The sequence below is a fragment of the Onychostruthus taczanowskii genome, unplaced genomic scaffold (assembly GCF_017590055.1).
Source record: "Onychostruthus taczanowskii isolate IOZ18803 unplaced genomic scaffold, ASM1759005v1 scaffold57, whole genome shotgun sequence".
NCBI lineage: Eukaryota > Metazoa > Chordata > Aves > Passeriformes > Passeridae > Onychostruthus > Onychostruthus taczanowskii.
Window position 1 is genome coordinate 3,764,823 of NW_024503346.1, and position 19,028 is coordinate 3,783,850.

The 19,028-nt window shown below is 44.5% G+C and overlaps 1 protein-coding gene across 2 annotated transcripts in view; it reads left to right on the forward strand.

The window, feature by feature from the left end:
• Positions 1–19,028, forward strand: part of PHACTR3 (phosphatase and actin regulator 3) — a 101,319-nt gene that overhangs the window by 62,999 nt on the left and 19,292 nt on the right. Inside the window, exons 5-8 of one of the 2 annotated variants that reach the window (XM_041417897.1) lie at positions 60–263; positions 4,401–4,665; positions 5,733–5,980; positions 9,564–9,717. In XM_041417897.1, the coding sequence (XP_041273831.1) occupies positions 60–263; positions 4,401–4,665; positions 5,733–5,980; positions 9,564–9,717 (871 nt within the window). The remainder of the gene's footprint in view (positions 1–59; positions 264–4,400; positions 4,666–5,732; positions 5,981–9,563; positions 9,718–19,028) is intronic. The other variant, XM_041417898.1, reaches the window with a different exon arrangement.

Below are 19,028 nucleotides of genomic sequence, written 5' to 3' on the forward strand. Positions count from 1 at the left end.
TCCCCTGGCCTATCATTATTAACTTCATGTTCCGTTAATCTTCCTCATCTTCCCACTAGCCAAGAAACCTTCAGCACCCACGGAAGAACTGGAAGATGCCAGCCTGCCAGCATCTGAAGACAGTCCACAAGCCTTACTTGTACCTGAATCCACAGATTCCCCCCAGAAGCAGACAGACAGAAACCCAGCACAGCTTCCCAGCCCTCCATTGCTCCCAGCTCCACCACCTAAGGCAATCTCCAAAATCACCAAGAGCATAACAGGTCAGTCATCACTGCTCAGTAAAGATTTCCCCATCCTTGATGTGTTGTTCACCTCCACAGCACTGTCAAATCATTTTCTCATGCCTTTTTTGATGCCCCAAACTGCTGAGAATCACTCAGTTATATAGAGGGAGCAGTGACTATGGCTGTCTGATAACAGTGCACTGATATTTGTACTTCACATATTCATCTGAACCTCTCAGGGGGTTATTTGTTGTGAGTCTGTAGCACTAAAGACACATAAAACAAATCAAACCAACTGCAAACATCTGCTAAATCTCATGCTCATATTGATATGCCATAAAACACAAGGAAGATTTAAATGTTTTCATTACCTGGACTCCCACTGGAGAGCAGAACAGCAGCCAAAATCTAGTTCAAGTCAAAGGTTCTGCAGAGGTTTCTGTCTGAAGGGTTTTCTCTCTAGGGCAGGTCTAAACTAGAGCTATGAAATCTTCTCTGAAGAGTGATACACCTGGCAATCCTCTGTGCCAGACTTTATTGAACGCTTCCAAAAGCAATTCCCCTGGGCCTGATTTTCTAATGTATTGCCAATGTTGTTACATTTCTCAACATTCTGGCACTGCAGAAAGGGTGCTAAAATGAGATTTTAGTTGGTTCCAATTTCAGGGCCCCTACATATGGTAAAAGCAGCTAAAAGGGTCTTATTGCAAATGAAAATCAAGTCCTGACATCTAAATGTCAGACCTGTTGGATATTTAGACTTTTAAATGACAGCCATTATGTGAGCCCTGATTTGCATCCACACTCATCATCTGGCACAATGAGCAGGGTTTTCAAAGTCACCAGGAAACAAAACATCAGAGGGGTTCTGTGACCTGACCACTGGGGCTTAGAGAAAATATTGAAGCTTTCAGTCTCTTTGAAGAAAATTACAAGTATTTGTTTCCCATGGAAACAATTTATACTTTGTGCTTAAAAGCTGTAATAACACAAGTGGAAGCTGGATTCAAAATAGTACTTTAGTGCTCCTCAGGAGCTGCTGTTCAGGTTATTTCACTGTCCTGTGCTGTGGGTGAGGCTCGAGCCTCCCCCTCCCACCTGCAAGAGGAACAGGCAGCCCCAGGCCCCCCCTGCCTTTGCTCAGCTGAGGAGAAGGCCATGCTTGGCATCAGATGTATTTGGAAACCTGACCCATGCAGGGTACAGAGATTACACCTCCACCAAGCACTTCAGAGCATTTAGAGTTCAAATATTTTTCTGCTTAACCTAAGTATTTCCTGTAGCATCTGAGATATTTTGAGTTTTGGTATTTAATTCTCATTTACATCTTCCACAAAGAACAACTTTTAATTTTCTCAATGACTCCAGTAACTCCAGACCCTTTTCCACTAGTGATTATACATGTTTATTTTTATGGGGATGTGGGGGCAGTGCTAAGTTAAAATTAAACAAATACCGTCAGTGAGTGAGAGGAGATACAAAAGTGTGGGGAGAGAGAAAGGGCAATTATGAAAGAAAAGGAAGATGAAGAGGCTGAAAAGCTCTTTTGTGTTTAGTTTTTTCCCCTCCCTTAACAATGCTAGGGATGCTGTCAGCAGAGGAGTGAGGAGTAAATCAAGCACCAATTAATCAGAGAGAGGAGGAACAGGGCAAGGTGCCAAGACATCACTTTGCAAGATTATTCACTGAACATCTGTCATTAGGACAAATAAGGTGTGATCTCAGGAAATTCTCAATATTGTCCAAGGCTGCAATGAGGATGAAATTGGCCCTTGACCTGTTCCAGGAACAAGCTGGTGTGAAGACAAAACAAAGTCTTCTCTTTCCCTGCTTTGAGGTTGAGCTGAGCCCTGGTTCTTGCTCTGAGGAAACACAGACATCCTCTCTGTGTGCAGAGATAAAGTGGCTCAGGAGGTGGTTTTGTCCACCCCCTCAGGCCATGATTCAGTGGGCAGCAATTGCTCAGAAATCAATTTATGATTTATGATCTGTCCATCTCTACAGCAGCACAGAATCAAACCCCCCCTGAGTACCAAACCCAGCTTTGCTCAGCAGAGCCTGGCTGTCTCCTGGCTGGAGCAGCACCCTGAGCAGTGCAGGAGGAGCTCTGGGCTGGGAAGGTGGCTCACACATTGCACATCCTGAGCAGTGCAGGAGGCTCACAGATTGCATATCCCGAGCAGTGCAGGAGGAGCTCTGGGGTGAGAAGGTGGCTCACACATTGCACATCCTGAGCAGTGCAGGAGGAGCTCTGGGCTGGGAAGGTGGCTCACAGATTGCACATCCTGAGCAGTGCAGGAGGCTCACACATTGCACATCCTGAGCAGTGCAGGAGGAGCTCTGGGCTGGGAAGGTGGCTCACAGATTGCACATCCTGAGCAGTGCAGGAGGCTCACAGATTGCATATCCCGAGCAGCTTTGCTCAGCTGAGCCGGGCAGGCGGCTCACAGATTGCACATCCTGAGCAGTGCAGGAGGAGCTCTGGGCTGGGAAGGTGGCTCACACATTGCACCTCCTGAGCAGTGCAGGAGGAGCTCTGGGCTGGGAAGGTGGCTCACACATTGCACATCAGGCACTGGCTCTTGCAGCAATGCCTCTGAGCCTTCAGACTTCCCAGATTTTAAACAGGGTAAGTGCTGGCTAGTTTCAATAGAAATGAATGACATTGCTAAGGGTCCTGGGCTGGAGGGACACAAATGTGCACAAACACCTCCAGAGATAAAAAAAAAAGTAATGTTAGGCCTTCCTTACAACAAGAGAGATTTTATTGTGGATGCAGCTCTCCTCACTGAAGGATGCTCTCCTCCTCACCCCACAAATACAAAAAGAGAACAGGCTTAGTGTTGCCACACTAAGTTCAGTGTTTGACTTTGGTTATGATTTCAGAAGCTCTTCTTAAGAAAAATTAAGAAAATGCATGTTTTTGGTAACCCTTATGCAGGATGCTGGTTCTGAGAGGAGATATTTAATAACTGAAGTTAGTATTTTTTGCCCTGTCCAGTTTTCTAGCAAGTTACCCTGCTAACTGGAACCAAGTCCTTGTTACAGGATAATCCTGGCCTGAGCAGAAGTTTTTCTCTGCTATGAATTGGAGGATTTATCTCAAAAGTGAGAGGGGAAAAAAAAGGAAAAATTACCTGTGAAAGCATGTTTGTACCAAAGCTGAGCAAGATGTGCCAGTTTAAATTCCTGTGTGAAGCACTAGGTGGCAACAAGGGACAAGAAATACTCTGGGATGAGGAGCTCGAATTGCCTTTCTCCACCCACATGGTGTAAACATCTGCATGTGCCAGAGGCATGGGACACGGATACAGGGGAGGGGGAAAGGGGAAGAGAACAGAAAAACAAATCAGCATCTTTTTCAGGGCAGATGTTCAGTTATCCTAAGGGATGTTGTGTGAAGCCACCAAATTTACAGCCAGGGAAAAGTCCACTGTGCCTCAGACTCAAATACTAGGAAATGTATAAATCAGTCTAAATGTGTAACTCTAATTTCAGACAAAAGATTTACATTGCATAGAAAATAGCTGAATCTGGGGCTAAAAAGAGATTAGATTGCCACACCCTTCTTTTTTTCTTGTTAGTGCTCAGTACCCCATCTTTCATTTGGATGTCATTTGCTTGCAAGTTTTGTTATGCAAACATTATCCTCATATTATAATGGTTTTGGCATTTCCTCCACGGGCATATGAAAGACAGAGGTCTGGGCTGTGCAGCAATCACAGAGGAGCAGCTAATAGACACTGGTACATTTTGTCCAGACTCAGAACCACAAGGCATAAATTTTAATACAGTCTGCCAGAGCCCAGCAGAGAAAATGCTAGATTGGAAAGCCACCACAGCCCAAGCTTTTGGTGGTGAGGAGCAACAGTGTGGGCAAGCAAAAATGCAGTGGTGGGCTGGGAAAAAGGAGAATCTCATCCTGTGAGAAAGAGGAGAAGTGAAGAGGCATCTGTTTTGCTAGATTAAAGATCTGGAGTGGTGCAGCAAGAGCCTTTTGAACTCAGTTACTCAGCCAGTTACCTCACAGCAAGAGCAAAACATCACCATTTATCCTCTGTTCAATACAACAAATTAAGTTCAGTGCAGACGCTGTGCAAAAAAAAAAAAAAACCAAAAAAAAACCAAACCAAAAAAGCATTGCACAACCTCTTCCCTCTTGTGTTTTGACAGCAGGAAGCGAAATGGACGATCCAGCCATGAAATCTCCTCCTTCCACCATCCTGAAGAACTATGTCATTGTGGGTTCCTCCCAAATCTCAGGACAAGCTGCCCTCTTCCACCCCTCTGGCCAGAAAAGCTGCGAGCCCCATGGCAGAGGCCAGGTAACAACGCCCACCGGTTCCCCTCACCTGGCTGCCGTTCATCTGCCTTTACCTCCCAGCAGAGTCATTGAAGAACTCCACAGGGCTCTGGCCACCAAACACCGGCAGGACAGGTACCTACAGCCTGCAGGCACAGGGCTGCATGAGGACACTCATCCCACCACTTCATTTTTCTTGGAAAATGTTCTTCCTGTTCCTGTTGTTAGTGTTTTAATTGCTGCCGCAGCTTGGGTTTGCCTTCCTCGTGATGTCACTGCTTGGAACAAACATCCCTGGTTAAAGTGCTTCATTTGGCAGCTATTTCATTGTATGTTCTTCCTTTACAAGGAGGCTGCTGTGGTGCAGGAATAGGTTTCCAAACAGGTAGAATCAGGTGATAGTCCTTGATCTACTGCAAAAGAAAATCTTCCCCACAAGATACCAAGTTAGAGTAGCAAAGCACATCCTGCTCCAAGTACTCTACACATAAGAAGTGCTGCAATTTCTGTGTCCCTTGGATGACACAGGAGCACATCCAAGATCCATTTTTAATACAAATGTGTTTGTGGGAGTACACTGGGTGCTGTATCTGGGTTTCATTATCCTGTATATCCGAGGAGGACAGAGATAACCTCTGCCATCCCAGAGCTTTGGAGTAAAGTTGGTAGCATTTCTCAGTTCCCTAACAACTACTGCCCCAGGGAACAGATTCACATGATGTCATTTCCAGGCCCTGTTAAACCTCTGTCATGATCATACAATATCATATGAATGGTCATATTTCATGCCATGCATGTTTTACATTAGAAGGATGTGTTGTTGTCGGGTTTTTAATCACTACAGTGTATCTTGTGACCACATGTCAAAGAAAAACATTCACCACCCCTCCATGTCTTATTTTAATGGCAGGAAAGTAGGTTGTTGTCGGGTTTTTAATCACTACAGTGTATCTTGTGACCATATGTCAAAGAAAAACATTATTCACCACCCCTCATGTCTTATTTTAATGGCAGACAGGAAAGTAGATCCACATTAGCCATTCTCAACTTGAAAATGCCATCCTGTGTTGGTCCATGCTGAACTTCCTGCCCTGCCCTGCCCTTTATGAGCTACAGGATGTTTTTCTCATTCTCATGTAAGTCTCTACTGCAGCAATAAAACAATCTTTGTAAAATCTGGGCTGTGCTTCTTCCACCCGTAGCTTCCATGGAAGAGAAAGCAAAGGCTCTCCAAAAAAAAGGGTGGATGTCCGTCCCTCGAGAACGTCGAGCATGGAGCGCAACAAAGAGAGGGAGAACTCGCTGAGTTATGGCAGTGACTCAGAAAACAAGAGGAACTCAGTTAAAGAGTCTGATGAGAACAAAGAAAACATGATCATGAACTCAGAGCTCAAGGAAGAGTCTGTTTTTTATCAGGATGAGGAAGTTCTGAACGACTCTGTTATTTCTGGTAAGCAAAGTCGCTATGTTACAAAGATACACTCCCACAAACAAGGGAATGCTCTAAAGGCAGCAGAAAATATAGAGAAGGGAAAATTCCTCTACTGTCACATCAGCTGTTTGAAGGAACCGTGGTGAAAAGCTGAAGTTAAATTGGAGTCACAGTGACTGTGGCTGTCCTGGTGTTGCACACTGAGCTGTATCACTGTGCTTTACCCTCTCAGTTACTGCTGCACCCTTGGGCTGCTCTGTATGAACAGCAGCACTCCCAGACATCCCCCTGGGAGCAGCCAGAGCTTTCTGTACACCCTGTGCCAATGCTGGCGTGTCTGGAATTTCAGGACTATTATTCCATGCAGTGATGGTACATGGAAAAGTGATAGAGACCAATCAATCTAGGAAGGACAAACATGTAGAGAAAATGTCTTAAGAGTAAAGTTTCTCTCCATCTGGTCCATTTCACCCATTCTTGAGGCATATGGGGAATGCATTTTATAATCCTGTGCAATTATTTAAGTGAGCTTTGGCAAAATAATCAGCTCTCATTAGAAAATTTGTCATTCAAGGTTTTAATGTTTTCCATGTTAGCAAGACAGATTCAATCTGAAATGAATCCTTCACTTTCTTCATGAATGCATTAAAAGAAGGCAGGCAGAGAACAATTTATCAAAAAAAATAGTTATAGCAGATGAAAGATGAATTTTAAAAGATGTCTTTGAAAGCATGAGCCAGCAGACAGGACATGAGTTGTACTGCTGTGTCTTAAGACACCAAGTAACAGAACAGACTCCTGAGCTAAGGCAAAACAAGAGTCCCTTGCCTAATTGCTGTGCATTTAAGGATAGCTTGAAACACAACAAACACATTTTAAGTTCTATTTTTTTTTTCTGGCTGTATGTGTAAAACTGGCCTCTTTTGATAAAAATTCTAAGAGCTAGAGGCAGCCAGGCAAAAAATACATTATCCCCAACAAGCAAAACCAAATCTGAATATTTTACTGCTGAAAGTGAACCTCTCTATATTTAACAATTAATTATTCATTATGATGATGATAGGAGGGCATTGGTTATTGTACAAGTTTCAGTGATATCTAGAAGCAGCTCTGGGCTTTCCACAATAAGTGCTCTAGTTTTGGAATATTCCTGCAGTTGAAGGACAATGCTGGTGTACTGGGGGTGGCTGAGGCCACCTGAGAAAAACCTATTAAACCCTAAAACCTATGAGAAAAACCCATTTAAAGCTATTTTGGCATTATTGTGGCTGCAGCAGCAGTGCTGCTTGGCACAGAGGATGCTGAACTCTGACTGATGTCCCAGAGCAAGCTGGCACATTCCCAAGCCATTTCTGGTGTGGAGGCACTGCTGGTGCCAGTGTTCTCAGGGACAGCACCAGAACAGTTCTCTAAACATCTCCAGATTCCTTCTGGTTTTGAAGAAATCTGTGCTGGTTTCCAAGTCAGGGAGTAAAACTATCCATTAATGCTGAGCTGCTTTACAGTCCCTGTCCTGTTGCCTAGTCTTGTCACTGCCACCACCACAGGGCACAGTGCCACAGCCCTGGGGCTCTAGGGAGGTACAGACAGGTCACATAAGTCTGGAAAAAGTGGGGAATTATGCTTTGGTTTTCTATTCCTACTCAATAAAACATTATTTGAAACCTCTGAAAACACAAGGCAAAATGACCTTTAAAAACATTACTAGAATATAGCCCACAACTGATAACTGGTGCAATCAAGGTCTGTCCAACTTCAGGCAGTGTTAGGATTTGCTTTTTGATTGATAGAACAGTGAATATGATAAAAAGAACAGTAAACATATGGGAAATTAAGTGTAATGATTCAGCTGAATTGAAACAGAGAGTTTTTGCAGGAACATGCAGCCTGAACATGAAAAGGGTGTGAATTTCCCAAGCATTCCTTTTTGACCTAGCTGAGGTGTGATAAATCACGAAACAATCCAGCCAAGATACTGCCTGAGATAGATGGTCAGGGGGCAGACTGCCACTGAATGTGCCTGACTGACTAAGAAAAAGAACCCTTAGAAAATGAATACTTAAATAAGAGTGTTAGCAGGTTCAGTTTCTACTGAAGTAGTGATCGGGAAGGAATTTGTCTCAGGGTGCTGAAAATGGATGTGGAGAAGAGTAGCTTGGGGCTTTATTTTCTCTTTGTTCTCTAGTTTTGTTTTATTCATGTGCACTTATTCTTTTTTAATATATACATTTTGCATGTATACATGCATTTTAACCTGTTCTGGTAAATGATGTTTCATTATCAACAGTCCACCTTTGATTGACAGAGGGAGCTGACACTGTTAATTAGGATTTTGACCCCACTTCCTTTGAAGTCAGTGACAGAAATCCTATTGATTATATCACTTTCCATGCCCCCAAGGTGCCCTGCCCTGGACACTCTGCTCTGGCCAGTGCTGCAGCTCCCCTGGGCACACAGAGCTCCTTGTCACAGAAACCTCCTGACATGGCCAAACTCTTCCCATGACCTCTTTAAAATACTCAGGTGAAGCTGGGAATGTGTGGAGGGATTCCCAGGAGTTTTCTAGCCCCAAATGTCTTTCAGGTTATTTCCAGCAGGAATTCTGTTGGTTCCTCTGCACCCACTCCCAGCATGGTGAGAAACCCTGTCAGAGTCCCAAGTCTGTGGCTTTGTGAGCCAAATGCTCTTGATGGAGTCAGATATTCAGTTAGCAGAAGGCTCTGTGTGGCAGCAGCCAAATCATTTCACTTCCCTACCCATCTGTTAAATGTATATCTGCTATTTCAGACAGGGCTGTGTGGTTTAATTTAATTAATGCTTGTAACAGACTGTGAGAGCATTTCAAGGAAGGTGCTAAATAAGGGCACAGCTTTTTAGGCTTCAGAAAGGGGCTTTGAGCTGATTATCGTTTCTGAAAAGTTTAACTTTAGATCAATGCAGCTACCAAGAGATTTTTCACTGCACACATAGGGAGACCAAAATTACTCTGCTCCACTCTTTCCAACAGGTAAATGTGGAAAAGAGGCTGTACAGACTCCTCCCTCTGCATAAAGAAATTTGAGATCAGTAGTGATAATAAAAAAGGAGGTCCACAGATCCCTAGCAAATAAAACCCCAGTATCTGGGAATGAGAACCTATTTAGGATTTAGAATCTTGCCAACCTCCAGAGCATTCTTTAAAAAATAGACTTTAATCCTATCTCAAATGCCAAACAAAAATACCAATTAAATGTCATTTTCTTTAAAGATGAGGTGACCTTCTCTAGAAAAGGTGAAGCATTAAATTTAAAAAAAACCCAAACTCTTTAAAGCAAAAAGGAACCAAAACAAATTAACCTCCTATTACACACCGTGCTCCCAAGATGAAACAAAGATTTAACTGTAGTTCCTGCATGCCCTGAGGAATATTTTCCCTCTACATTTGCAGTGGTTTTGTGTCTGAGCCCTTCTCAGGTGCTTTGTGACAATAATGTGTACAACTGCTCCTTGCACAGCACTACACAGATCACTGTCACTTTGTGCCATTCCTGCTCTCCAGAAGTTCCTGTTCCATCCCCAGGAGCTGCCTTTCTAATAACTTTCCTTTCAATGCATTTCCCAGGTACTTTGCCAAGAAAATGCAAGAAAGAACTGCTGGCAGTAAAGCTACGGAACAGACCAAGTAAGCAGGAGCTGGAAGACAGGAATATTTTCCCAAGGAGAACAGATGAGGAAAGACAGGAAATCCGGCAGCAAATTGAAATGAAACTCTCAAAGTAAGTGTTGTGAATGAGAAGAGGGAGGAGCCTCCCTTTACAATGGAGCATCCTCTGAGCCCTGTCAGAGGCACTGCCACCCACCCCAGGTCCATTGCCTGCAGGGAACCATCCACAAACCAATACAGCACATTCTTAGCTGTCAGTCAGCCACAGGAGAAAAAAAATCTTAACTCCCTCTTCAGTCAGGATTGCCTGGATTTCAAGGGAAAACAAGACAGAAGTCAATTTGGGAGACAAAATCCCGCCAAATCTACCTGCAGCTCTGCTGCTGCAGTCAAGATTTGGAGGCCCTCCAGAAAACCCAGTGCTTTAACAAAAATAGTAGTATAATTATTTATCAACCAGATTTGGCTTTGTCAGCTCGAGCTGAATGTGAGCATAAAGGCAATTGTTAGAGCTGCACATTGACTTGCCCAAGGGAAAGCTGCTGCACGGTGGCTGCACTGGTGCCTTCAGGGGGAAGCAGCATTGCCCTCACCTGGGAAAGGTGCCTGTGTGAGTCCAGCTGCAGGCACAGCAGGGATGCTCTGGTTTGATCAGTAACCAGGGCAACAGGGGAGAGCTGTGAGAGAAACAGCATCACTGTGGTGTGCAGCCTAAAGCAAAGGCTCAAGGTAACTGCGAGGCTCAGACTGCACCATCTGGGTTTTGTGTGTGCTTTTTTAAGGGCTGCATTTGGATATCTGCAAACATGAATATTTTAGAGGAGACAAAGTGGATTGTTAAATAATCTGTGCTGTGCTGCCCACACAGGGACAGCGAGCGCTGCTCACCGCCAAAATGCTTGGAATCAAATTGGGAAATATGAACAGAAATTCATTTTCAAGGCTTATTAAATATTAAATATCTCAAGCCTCTCCTGAAAGAAACATTTATTGATATTTAGACTAACTCATTCATGTGCATGCTTTTGATTAAACTTTACCTCCGGGGACAGGGAATGAGAACAAATGTGTGGATCAGAGCACAAGTCCTAATGGACCAGAGTTTATGGAGGAGAACATCTCTGCCTTCAGCACTCCTGCCCTCAGCTAAGGAACAAGCTGCTGAGGGAACACAGAGGAGGTTTTGGGTGCCCTTCATGGTGCTCCTGCAACAGCAGAGATGGAGTTATGGTCCCTCCCGTCTCAGTGACTGCACAGCAGCACTTGGCACCCAAAGGGGAGCAGTGCTTTGTGCCAGGGCTGCACAAGTCAGTGCAGGTGGCACACCCTGCCATAGAAAACATGTACATGCAGACAAGCAGAAAAGATCCCCCTACAATGCACATTGAGTTCCAAGAGATACAGGCAGAGCAGATCAGAGCTGTGTCCCATTAACACCCATCACTTAAGGAAGAAAAGATGGGCCTTGGTCACCCTGACCTTGCAAGCTTTGTGCATGCACTTCAGGGAAATACTTCACATTGCACCCCAACATCATTAATTCCATTATTTTGGCCATTTGATAACTCATGAGATCTCTTCATATATCAAGAGCCTAATTTGATTGCTTTAAAATATACAAAAAATGGTTTCCACCCTACTGCATCCCTAAAACCAATTCAACCATCACAAAATATTCACTGAATGAGAAGATTTTCATATCCAGCCCCATCTCCTATTGCTGAAATGCCTACAAGGTCACATCTCTTTTCAGCCCTGCCTGACTTCTCTTAGTGTGAAGGTCTGATGGAATTGCAGCTTCAGGTGCTGTAACTACAGCCTTTATCCCTTTATTTTCATTTATCATTTGTCTTGCTTAATAATGAGCCTGAAGAAATGCTGAGAGGGATGCACCCCTAGAGTCAAATGTCAGTACAAGGACTTGCAGAGGACACTGCTGGACAGGTGACAGGGGCTGGCCACCACCAGGGAGCAGGAAATTTGCTGTGTGTAAGTGAATGCAGCTAAGGGAGCCTCCCATGCCTGCTGTGATCTCATGCAGCAATCTGGGGTGCAGCCCATCAGTGTCACTGGTGATGTCTAGAGGATGGCTAAAAGCCATCTTTGTTCCAAGTGCTGGAAGTAAGGCCTTAATTTGGTTCCTTCTTCCTGGAACGTGGAGGATTGAGCGCATTTCGGGGAACAGACGGCACGGAGATTGCTGGAATAGCCAGGAAAAAAGGCAAAACAGATTGGGAGCAGTCTCCCACACAACTTCCAGCACATATGTGCTGGCAGAGCTCAGCTCAGCTCTTAACTCATCCACCAGAATAGAACATGATCATGCAAACAAGTTCAGGTGGTGGATGAATGCAAGAAAATATTTACAACACCAGGAAAAGCAAGTGGGTGTCCAAAAAACCCTACAGCCAACCAACAAAGTAAAAGGGAATTCTGGCAAAGGCCAAAGAGCCAAAGCCCTAGAGATATCCCTTTGGAGTTTCTGACTAAGACTCACCCCACAAAGAGCTCACCCTCAGAGAAGAGCCTGGCTGTGGTAAGGAAATGAAACCAAACTGGGAAGAGTGAAATTCTTGGATGAGCTTTTGAGGTGTTTGCACTCATTCATTTCACTGGTACTTGTGCAGCATGGTCTCTGTGTGAAAACTTGGAGGCTTATAGCTAAGGAAGGTAGTGCTGGGGTGGGAAGTGCTGTCTGGGAGATGGGATCCAGTAGAAATGTCTGTTCTCTCCAGGGCTTTGCCACTACCTGTGCAGAAAAGAGCAGCACTGCTGCTGTGATAGCAACGCTTAGGTAACAGCAAATCCACGTGTACCATCAGGCTATAGGTCTGTGTTTAGCACAAAGAATGATCTCTGGGCAGATTAGCAAGTAGTTATTCAATGGCTGACTGCATAAGAATGGCACATAACCAGGCAGTTGTTAACAGGGTCGATATTTTTCAGCACAGTTGCAGGTGTTTGATGGTCTGTAGCTGTCTAGCAAATTGCCTCAGCCCCAACAGCTAACACAGCCTCACTGTACTCTGGAGGGAAAGATGTACTGACATAGATAATGTGCAAAATACACCAAATAATGGTGTTTATGTAGCTTTGAAAACGGGGAGACAAAAGAAGAGCATCCTCTCAAACCACTGTATTATTTAAGTGGCTCTGGTTGTAACACATTTCAGCAGCAGCTGTGAACCTGCTGAGAAAAGCTACTCTGCTAGCACTCTGATGGGTGTTTATGAAGTCAAAGCTAAAACCCCTATTTTCCTTCACCTTCCCACTCCTTCCATCTCAAAAGAGAGATTGGGAAATTCTGTATTTTGAGACAAATTCTACTTTTACAGCAGTGCAAATCTACCGACTTCAGATTTATTATTGACTGACAGCGGCATGAGGAGAGATTCCAGGATTCATTTATGTGCATCGCTGCTTCTGAAAAGTGTATTTCCTGTATTTCGTGCTCCCAGCCAATTTCATCTACCACTTGTTGCCGTGGAAACATGCACTTTTCCCTCCTCCTCCCTCCAAAATGGCAGTATTCCAGTTTTCCCTATGCTGTAGTGCTTCTCTTACTAATCCACACATCCCCAGTGCCCCAGAGCATGGTGAACTCTTGGAATACTCTACTGTGCATTAGGCAACAGGGCTCCCAACAGGTCTTGGTTCCATTATTGTGTGTTCAGAGCACAGATAATAAACCCTCAATGGAATTCAGTGAATTGAGAGCTCTTTGTGTCACGGGGCAGAAAAGACATTTGCAAGTACGATTGTTTGCAATATCTGCTTCCTGTCTCACAGACACGCTTTGTTCTAGAAGGGGTTTCAGCTGAAACCTGGGGAGTGAAACACTTGCTAGAATGAAGGGTGACTCAGGAAAAGGTTGTTTAATTAAATTTGATATCTGGCCATTTAGAAAGTTGATGCTTGAAGTGCCTGGGTGGCTTGTGCTTCTTGAGAATGTAACCACAGTTAAAGACACTCCAGTATAACTTAATGTCTCAATGAAAATACAAATTCCTTGAAAAGATTATACTTGTAATATTCATTTCATGTACTGCTTCACCTACTCTGGTATTTGTACAAGTACACATGATGCATGAAGTGGCACTTAGAAGATGATGGGGACAGGAATTAAATACAGAAATGTGGGCAGAGGAGTCAGACAGGAAGAACAAAGGGTTTTTGTACACAGAGAGGAACCAAAACTTGAGCACCTAAAGCTGATCTTCGCCACATTGAGAACATTGGCTTGGGGAAGTGGATGATGCTGGACCAAGGTTTCCTGGCAACAAGAAGTGAAGAGGAGGCATCTTTATTCAGTTGTTCCTACATCTGGAATCTGTAGGTGTGGTGCTGCCCTGAGGTTCCTGGAGAAGCATTTTCGAGTTGACTCACCCAGGAACTGCAGCTGTAGCTAAAAGCACACCCAGATGAGACCCTGGTTTGTCCCTCAGGTAACAGAGTGTGAAGTTCACAGTGCTGCTGGAAACAGAACAATGCCAAGCAAAAAGCACTTCAGACTGGCAGCCTAAAAGCGAAACATCACCATGGCTCAGCACAGAGCACTCACAAAGACAGTTTCACCTACTGACAGCACAAAAGCTGTGCCATGTTTCCCAAGGACAGCACATCCAGTGCCACTTTTCCACAGAAATGTCTCAGGGCAGCTTTGTTCACTGAAAAGCCATCAGCCCTTCATACTGAGACACTCAGCAGGGAACTGGGCTGCAGGCACAGAACTTTGGGGAACATTTTGTTTAGATTGTCCAAAAAAAGTGGTAAGTGGGTACATGTACAGACTACTGGTAGTCCTAATGCAGAAGTTTAGGAGATGCCAAACCTAAGCTCACCTGGGGATTAGCAAGGTTTTTTTGATGAATCTCCAGCTGTGCTCCAGCTCCCAGTCACTGGACTAAAAACCAGGGAACTGCCCTAATTTCAGAAGGCTGGGAAGACTTGACACAGATTCATTCCAGAGACAGGAAGGCAGGGGGGCAGGTACAAAGAACAGATCAGCTGTCAGCACAAATTAGCTGTGTACAATTTAATGCATTTCATTACTGGGCAGGAACCATCCAGGTAAGCATCTCGCTGATGCTAAAAATAACCCAGCGGGCTCAGTGTGGGCGTGTGTGCAAGGCTCAGCTCCTCACAGCAGGCAGGAGCTAAATATAGAGCTACAATTGAATTCTGTGGGCATGGGAGTCTCCTGTCTCCTCACTCTGCTCCAGCAAGATGTGATGCAGCTGGGGGCTGCTGTCAGACCTGCTCATGGCTGCAGGATTTTACTAGGAGCGTGCACAGCACCCATGTGCTCAGGGAGGATTTGGGATTTTTTTAATGGTTTGCCCCTTTTCAGTTATGGCCTCTGCTTTTCAGGCTATGGAAAAGAAAGATGTTGTGAGGAATGGAGGGGGCGGGGGCAGTAGGAAGAATGGAGGAGGTACCAGTGAAGCTGAGTTTTTGGGTTTTTTTGTGCTGCCTCCAGGATTAAGAAGCCCAGACTCCAAGGCCTGAACATTCCCTATGCTCTTCCTTGGTGTCAGGCAGTGGCACACAGCTGGAAACCCTGCTGTTAACACAGTGACAGACAGCACTGACCTGGTCAGGGGCTGGGGGTTAGTGCCTGCTGCCAGAGTTCCTGAGACAGCCTTCAAGGGTAAAAATCAGGAGGAGAGGGAGAAGATTCAATTGCCATTAAGGTCTCCAAGCAATGAGTAAGTTCAGCCTCCTGTTTACATGGCTTTTCAAGTCCAGGGGAGATGCAGTGCAGTTCAAATAAAACATTAGAGAGGTTCAAGTGCATCTGTACATGCTGTACCTTGACGACACTGTCCTCTTGTCTAAAGGGCTGAGAAAGGTTTGCTGCCTTTCAGGTATTAAACTCCAAGAATAGAACCAACCTCACTAACACCAATCCCTTGTCAGGTTTACTTGCCAAGCTCCCTTAGTGTGTAACCATACCAGACCCTCTGGACAGCAGCTCTTGAACCAGAGGTGCTTCCTTGCTTCAGCAGCACTTGTACAATTAATTATGAAGCACCCAGCCAAGCTCTGGGCAAGAGACTTGATCTGCAGCTGAACCAGAATGAGCAATTTGCTGTCTCAGACCAGCCCACAGCTCGTCTGGCAAGAATTTTTGAACACACTAATTCATTTATAAAGGGTTGAACCATGGTTGCCTCTGTCCTGGGTTATTTCCTGGCTTGAGCACAAGCACACGTCCCAGAGGTGCTCCCAGTGCAGGCCTGTGTTGCTGAGGATTCAGCATTCACCTCCTGCTGAAAATGGGGAGTATTTGTGCAAACATGAGGCAATGTCACTTTAGAGGCAGTAAATTCTGCCAGGCAACAACATGAAGTTCCAAATTCCCAGGGCATAGCTGATTAAAGATTGTCTTCTGGGAAGACACTATCTCCTTCCACTGCTCTGTTCTACTTGCCTGGCTCCAGTGCTGGGAATTCCTAATCAAACCTGTTTTCCACAGCACAGTGAAGGCAAGGGCAGCAGGTCAGAGCACAGCAGGCAAGAGAAAAGCAGAGCAGCAGGTGGAAACACAGATAGGAATATACAGGGCCTTTTCTGGGACACAGAGTCAATTCCTCGAATAGATCTGACATAAGTGGCACAAGTGAAACTATTAATAAAAAAATCAGAATGCAGAAAGCTGTAAGTATCACAGAGCAGCATAATCACATAAATAAACTTGCAGAAAAACTGCTTAAGCAAGTGTTATTGAATAAGGAAAAAAGCCTTTTTTGGGAAGAAAACAGTGCACTTGTTTTGCCCTGCCAACCCACCCACTACCAGCAGCTCATGCTCAGCTCAGCTCCTTTCCCAGAAATTGGGCACCTCCCCACGCCTGAAGATCTGAGCTCTACTCCAGTGGTGAGACAAGGAGTCATAAAGCAAAGAGGAAATGCATAAAATGCCAGTAATGCTCTGTAATGCTTCACCTTACACTGGATTATGATTCAGGTCCTTGAGCTCATGTGAGTCTGCAGTAAAAGTAATTACAGAAAGAAATTACTTTAATTTAATTTGCAGAGCTTAATCGATAGACACCAAAGTAAGCTGCTCTGGTTGTCACAGTGATTTGTGCTGTTGTGGGATGAAAAGCTGACCAGAACAAGGTGCTGGAACACTTGTGAGATCCTGATAACCCAAGGGTTGGGCAGGGAGGGATTCAGGCATCGACAGTGCCAGCCCTCACTTTGTATGGCATGGTCACTGTGTCACTGAGAGGATTTAGGATTACGGTTTTTTGGGTTAGATCTATTAATGAAATTCAGGAAAAATGTTTTCTGTACTTAAAGCCAAGCACTTACTTCACTTAGTTGGAACAGAAGCCAGATGGGATGGACAGTGTGTATCTGAAAGGCTGTGAACTGTATAAGCACAGTCTCAGCCAGAAGGGGGTTTGGCTGGTTTTTTTTTTTTTAACACATCCATTTCAGATGTGCCACTTCAAAGCATATGAGAACAAAAGAGAGGGGTAAAGTTTGGATGTTGTGTTGGTTCTCCTCCCACTTGCCTTTTAAATTTATAAAACCAAATTTATAGGCAGACTGGACATCAGTGAGTGTCACCATGACTGTTGCAATGGATTGCCTGCAGAATACCTAAATGGTCACTTCTCCTACAAAATCTGAAATATGGCTTGGTTTGAAGAAGAAAAAGCTCCTTAGTGTGCAGAGCCACAGCTGCACACACTGTCCCTGGGCACAGCACTGAGCTATCCCTGCTTTATGGGGAGGGTTCTCCTATGAATCACCTGTGCTTCCCCATGAAGAACTTGATCATATTTTTGGGCTCTCTTCCAAGAAAACTGTGTCTCAGCACATGTGATCCAAGGAAACTGTAATTCATATCCTGCAGTTTCTGGTTCACCAGATTCTGTGAGTTACTACAGTTCCCTCCTCCTGCAGCTCTGAGCACAACTTCTGTAGCCTGGTTCATTCAGGATCTCAGTTCCTCCAGGAATCACAGGCTTGGGCTTGCTGCTTTCATATGGAAAAAACTGGGTCAGTCTAGCACAGTTCCTGTGTTTTTGAAATAACTTCAGAGAAGGTGAGGGGGAAAAAATGAAAGAAATAAATATTTAGAAAACAAGAAGTGGGGGAAGGAGAGAAAACAGGTCAGAACAGAAGGTCACTGATTTTCCTCAATAGATGATGTGCAATTGTATCAATTATTAAAGCATGGCTCTAGCTAAGTCTCTCTGATTCCATTGCCTGTACCCAGCTGGAAAGCTGCAGCTGTATAACCAGGTCTTGAGAGCTACTTGAGTCAGCCAGAGTACTGCAAGCTTCCTTCAGTATCTGTTTTTCAGGATAATTAACTCATCCAAGTGGCCAGCACACTTCCTTGACCTTCCCAGACTCTGAAGAGTGGGGGTTTTTTTCCTGGAAAGCACTCTTATTTTCGATCTTTTCTTTTAGCTCTCACATACAACACACCAGAAAACAAGCAAACAAAACCAAGCACTCCCAGGTTTATCAATCCATGCTCATGGTTTTATCCAGTGAAATTAAGAAGAAATGGACCACACCTTTGGAGGTTGAGGACCTCCTCCTGTTGCAAGTCTACTTATGCAGAGGATATCAAGGCAATTGGGAAACAAGAACCAGCAAGTTGGCAAAATCTGAGTCTTAAATCACATTAGAAATAGATACTGCAATCTAGTTAGTCCATTGTTCTGCAAAGATGTGTCAGTCACTTTGCTTTCATAAAGCTATACAGCATACAGGCAAGAAACAAAGAGCAGAATAAAACCTGAGTGCCTCACTGCAGGGAAAAAAAACCTCTCAAACCCAACAGGGCTCACAGCTGAACTGCCAGTGTCATTTGCTTGAGATGATCATATTCATTAAGCAAATTAAATTCTGAATGAATTAATACTTCATTAGTTTTTCAGAAATTATGTTAAAAAAAATTAAAGTCAGGCCCTCTCAGCAGGCTCTGCAGAAAGCAGCTGGCCTGTTGCACAGAGATCAGCCTAATTTGAGGGTGTCTGCAAAAGCCATATTCTGGCTAGGCTACACTGCAGCCTTGTTATAATCATCACTGGGAGTGGCTGCAGCACTTCCAAATACCACCCTGCTGGGGAAAAAAAAATCCTCCTTCTCAAGAGAAGGTTAAACAAACCAGGACTGATGTGGTAAGGGAAGTTGTTTTATTTATGGGCGTTGTGCAGTTAAGCTTACAGAAATCCCTTTATCAGCCTGTTTACACCATGAAGGAAAAAGGTAACAGGCAATGAATGAATGATGTGTGTGGAAATGCCAAGCTCAGGTCCAGGGTGATGGGAGCAGGAGGCTTGGGGTCAGCTGGGAGTTTTGGTGGGGGAGAGGCCCAGCCCTGCAATGCTGGGACAGGAGCAGCTGCAAAAGGCAGGAAAATGGCTCTGAGGGAGGTGTGTGCACAGAGCCA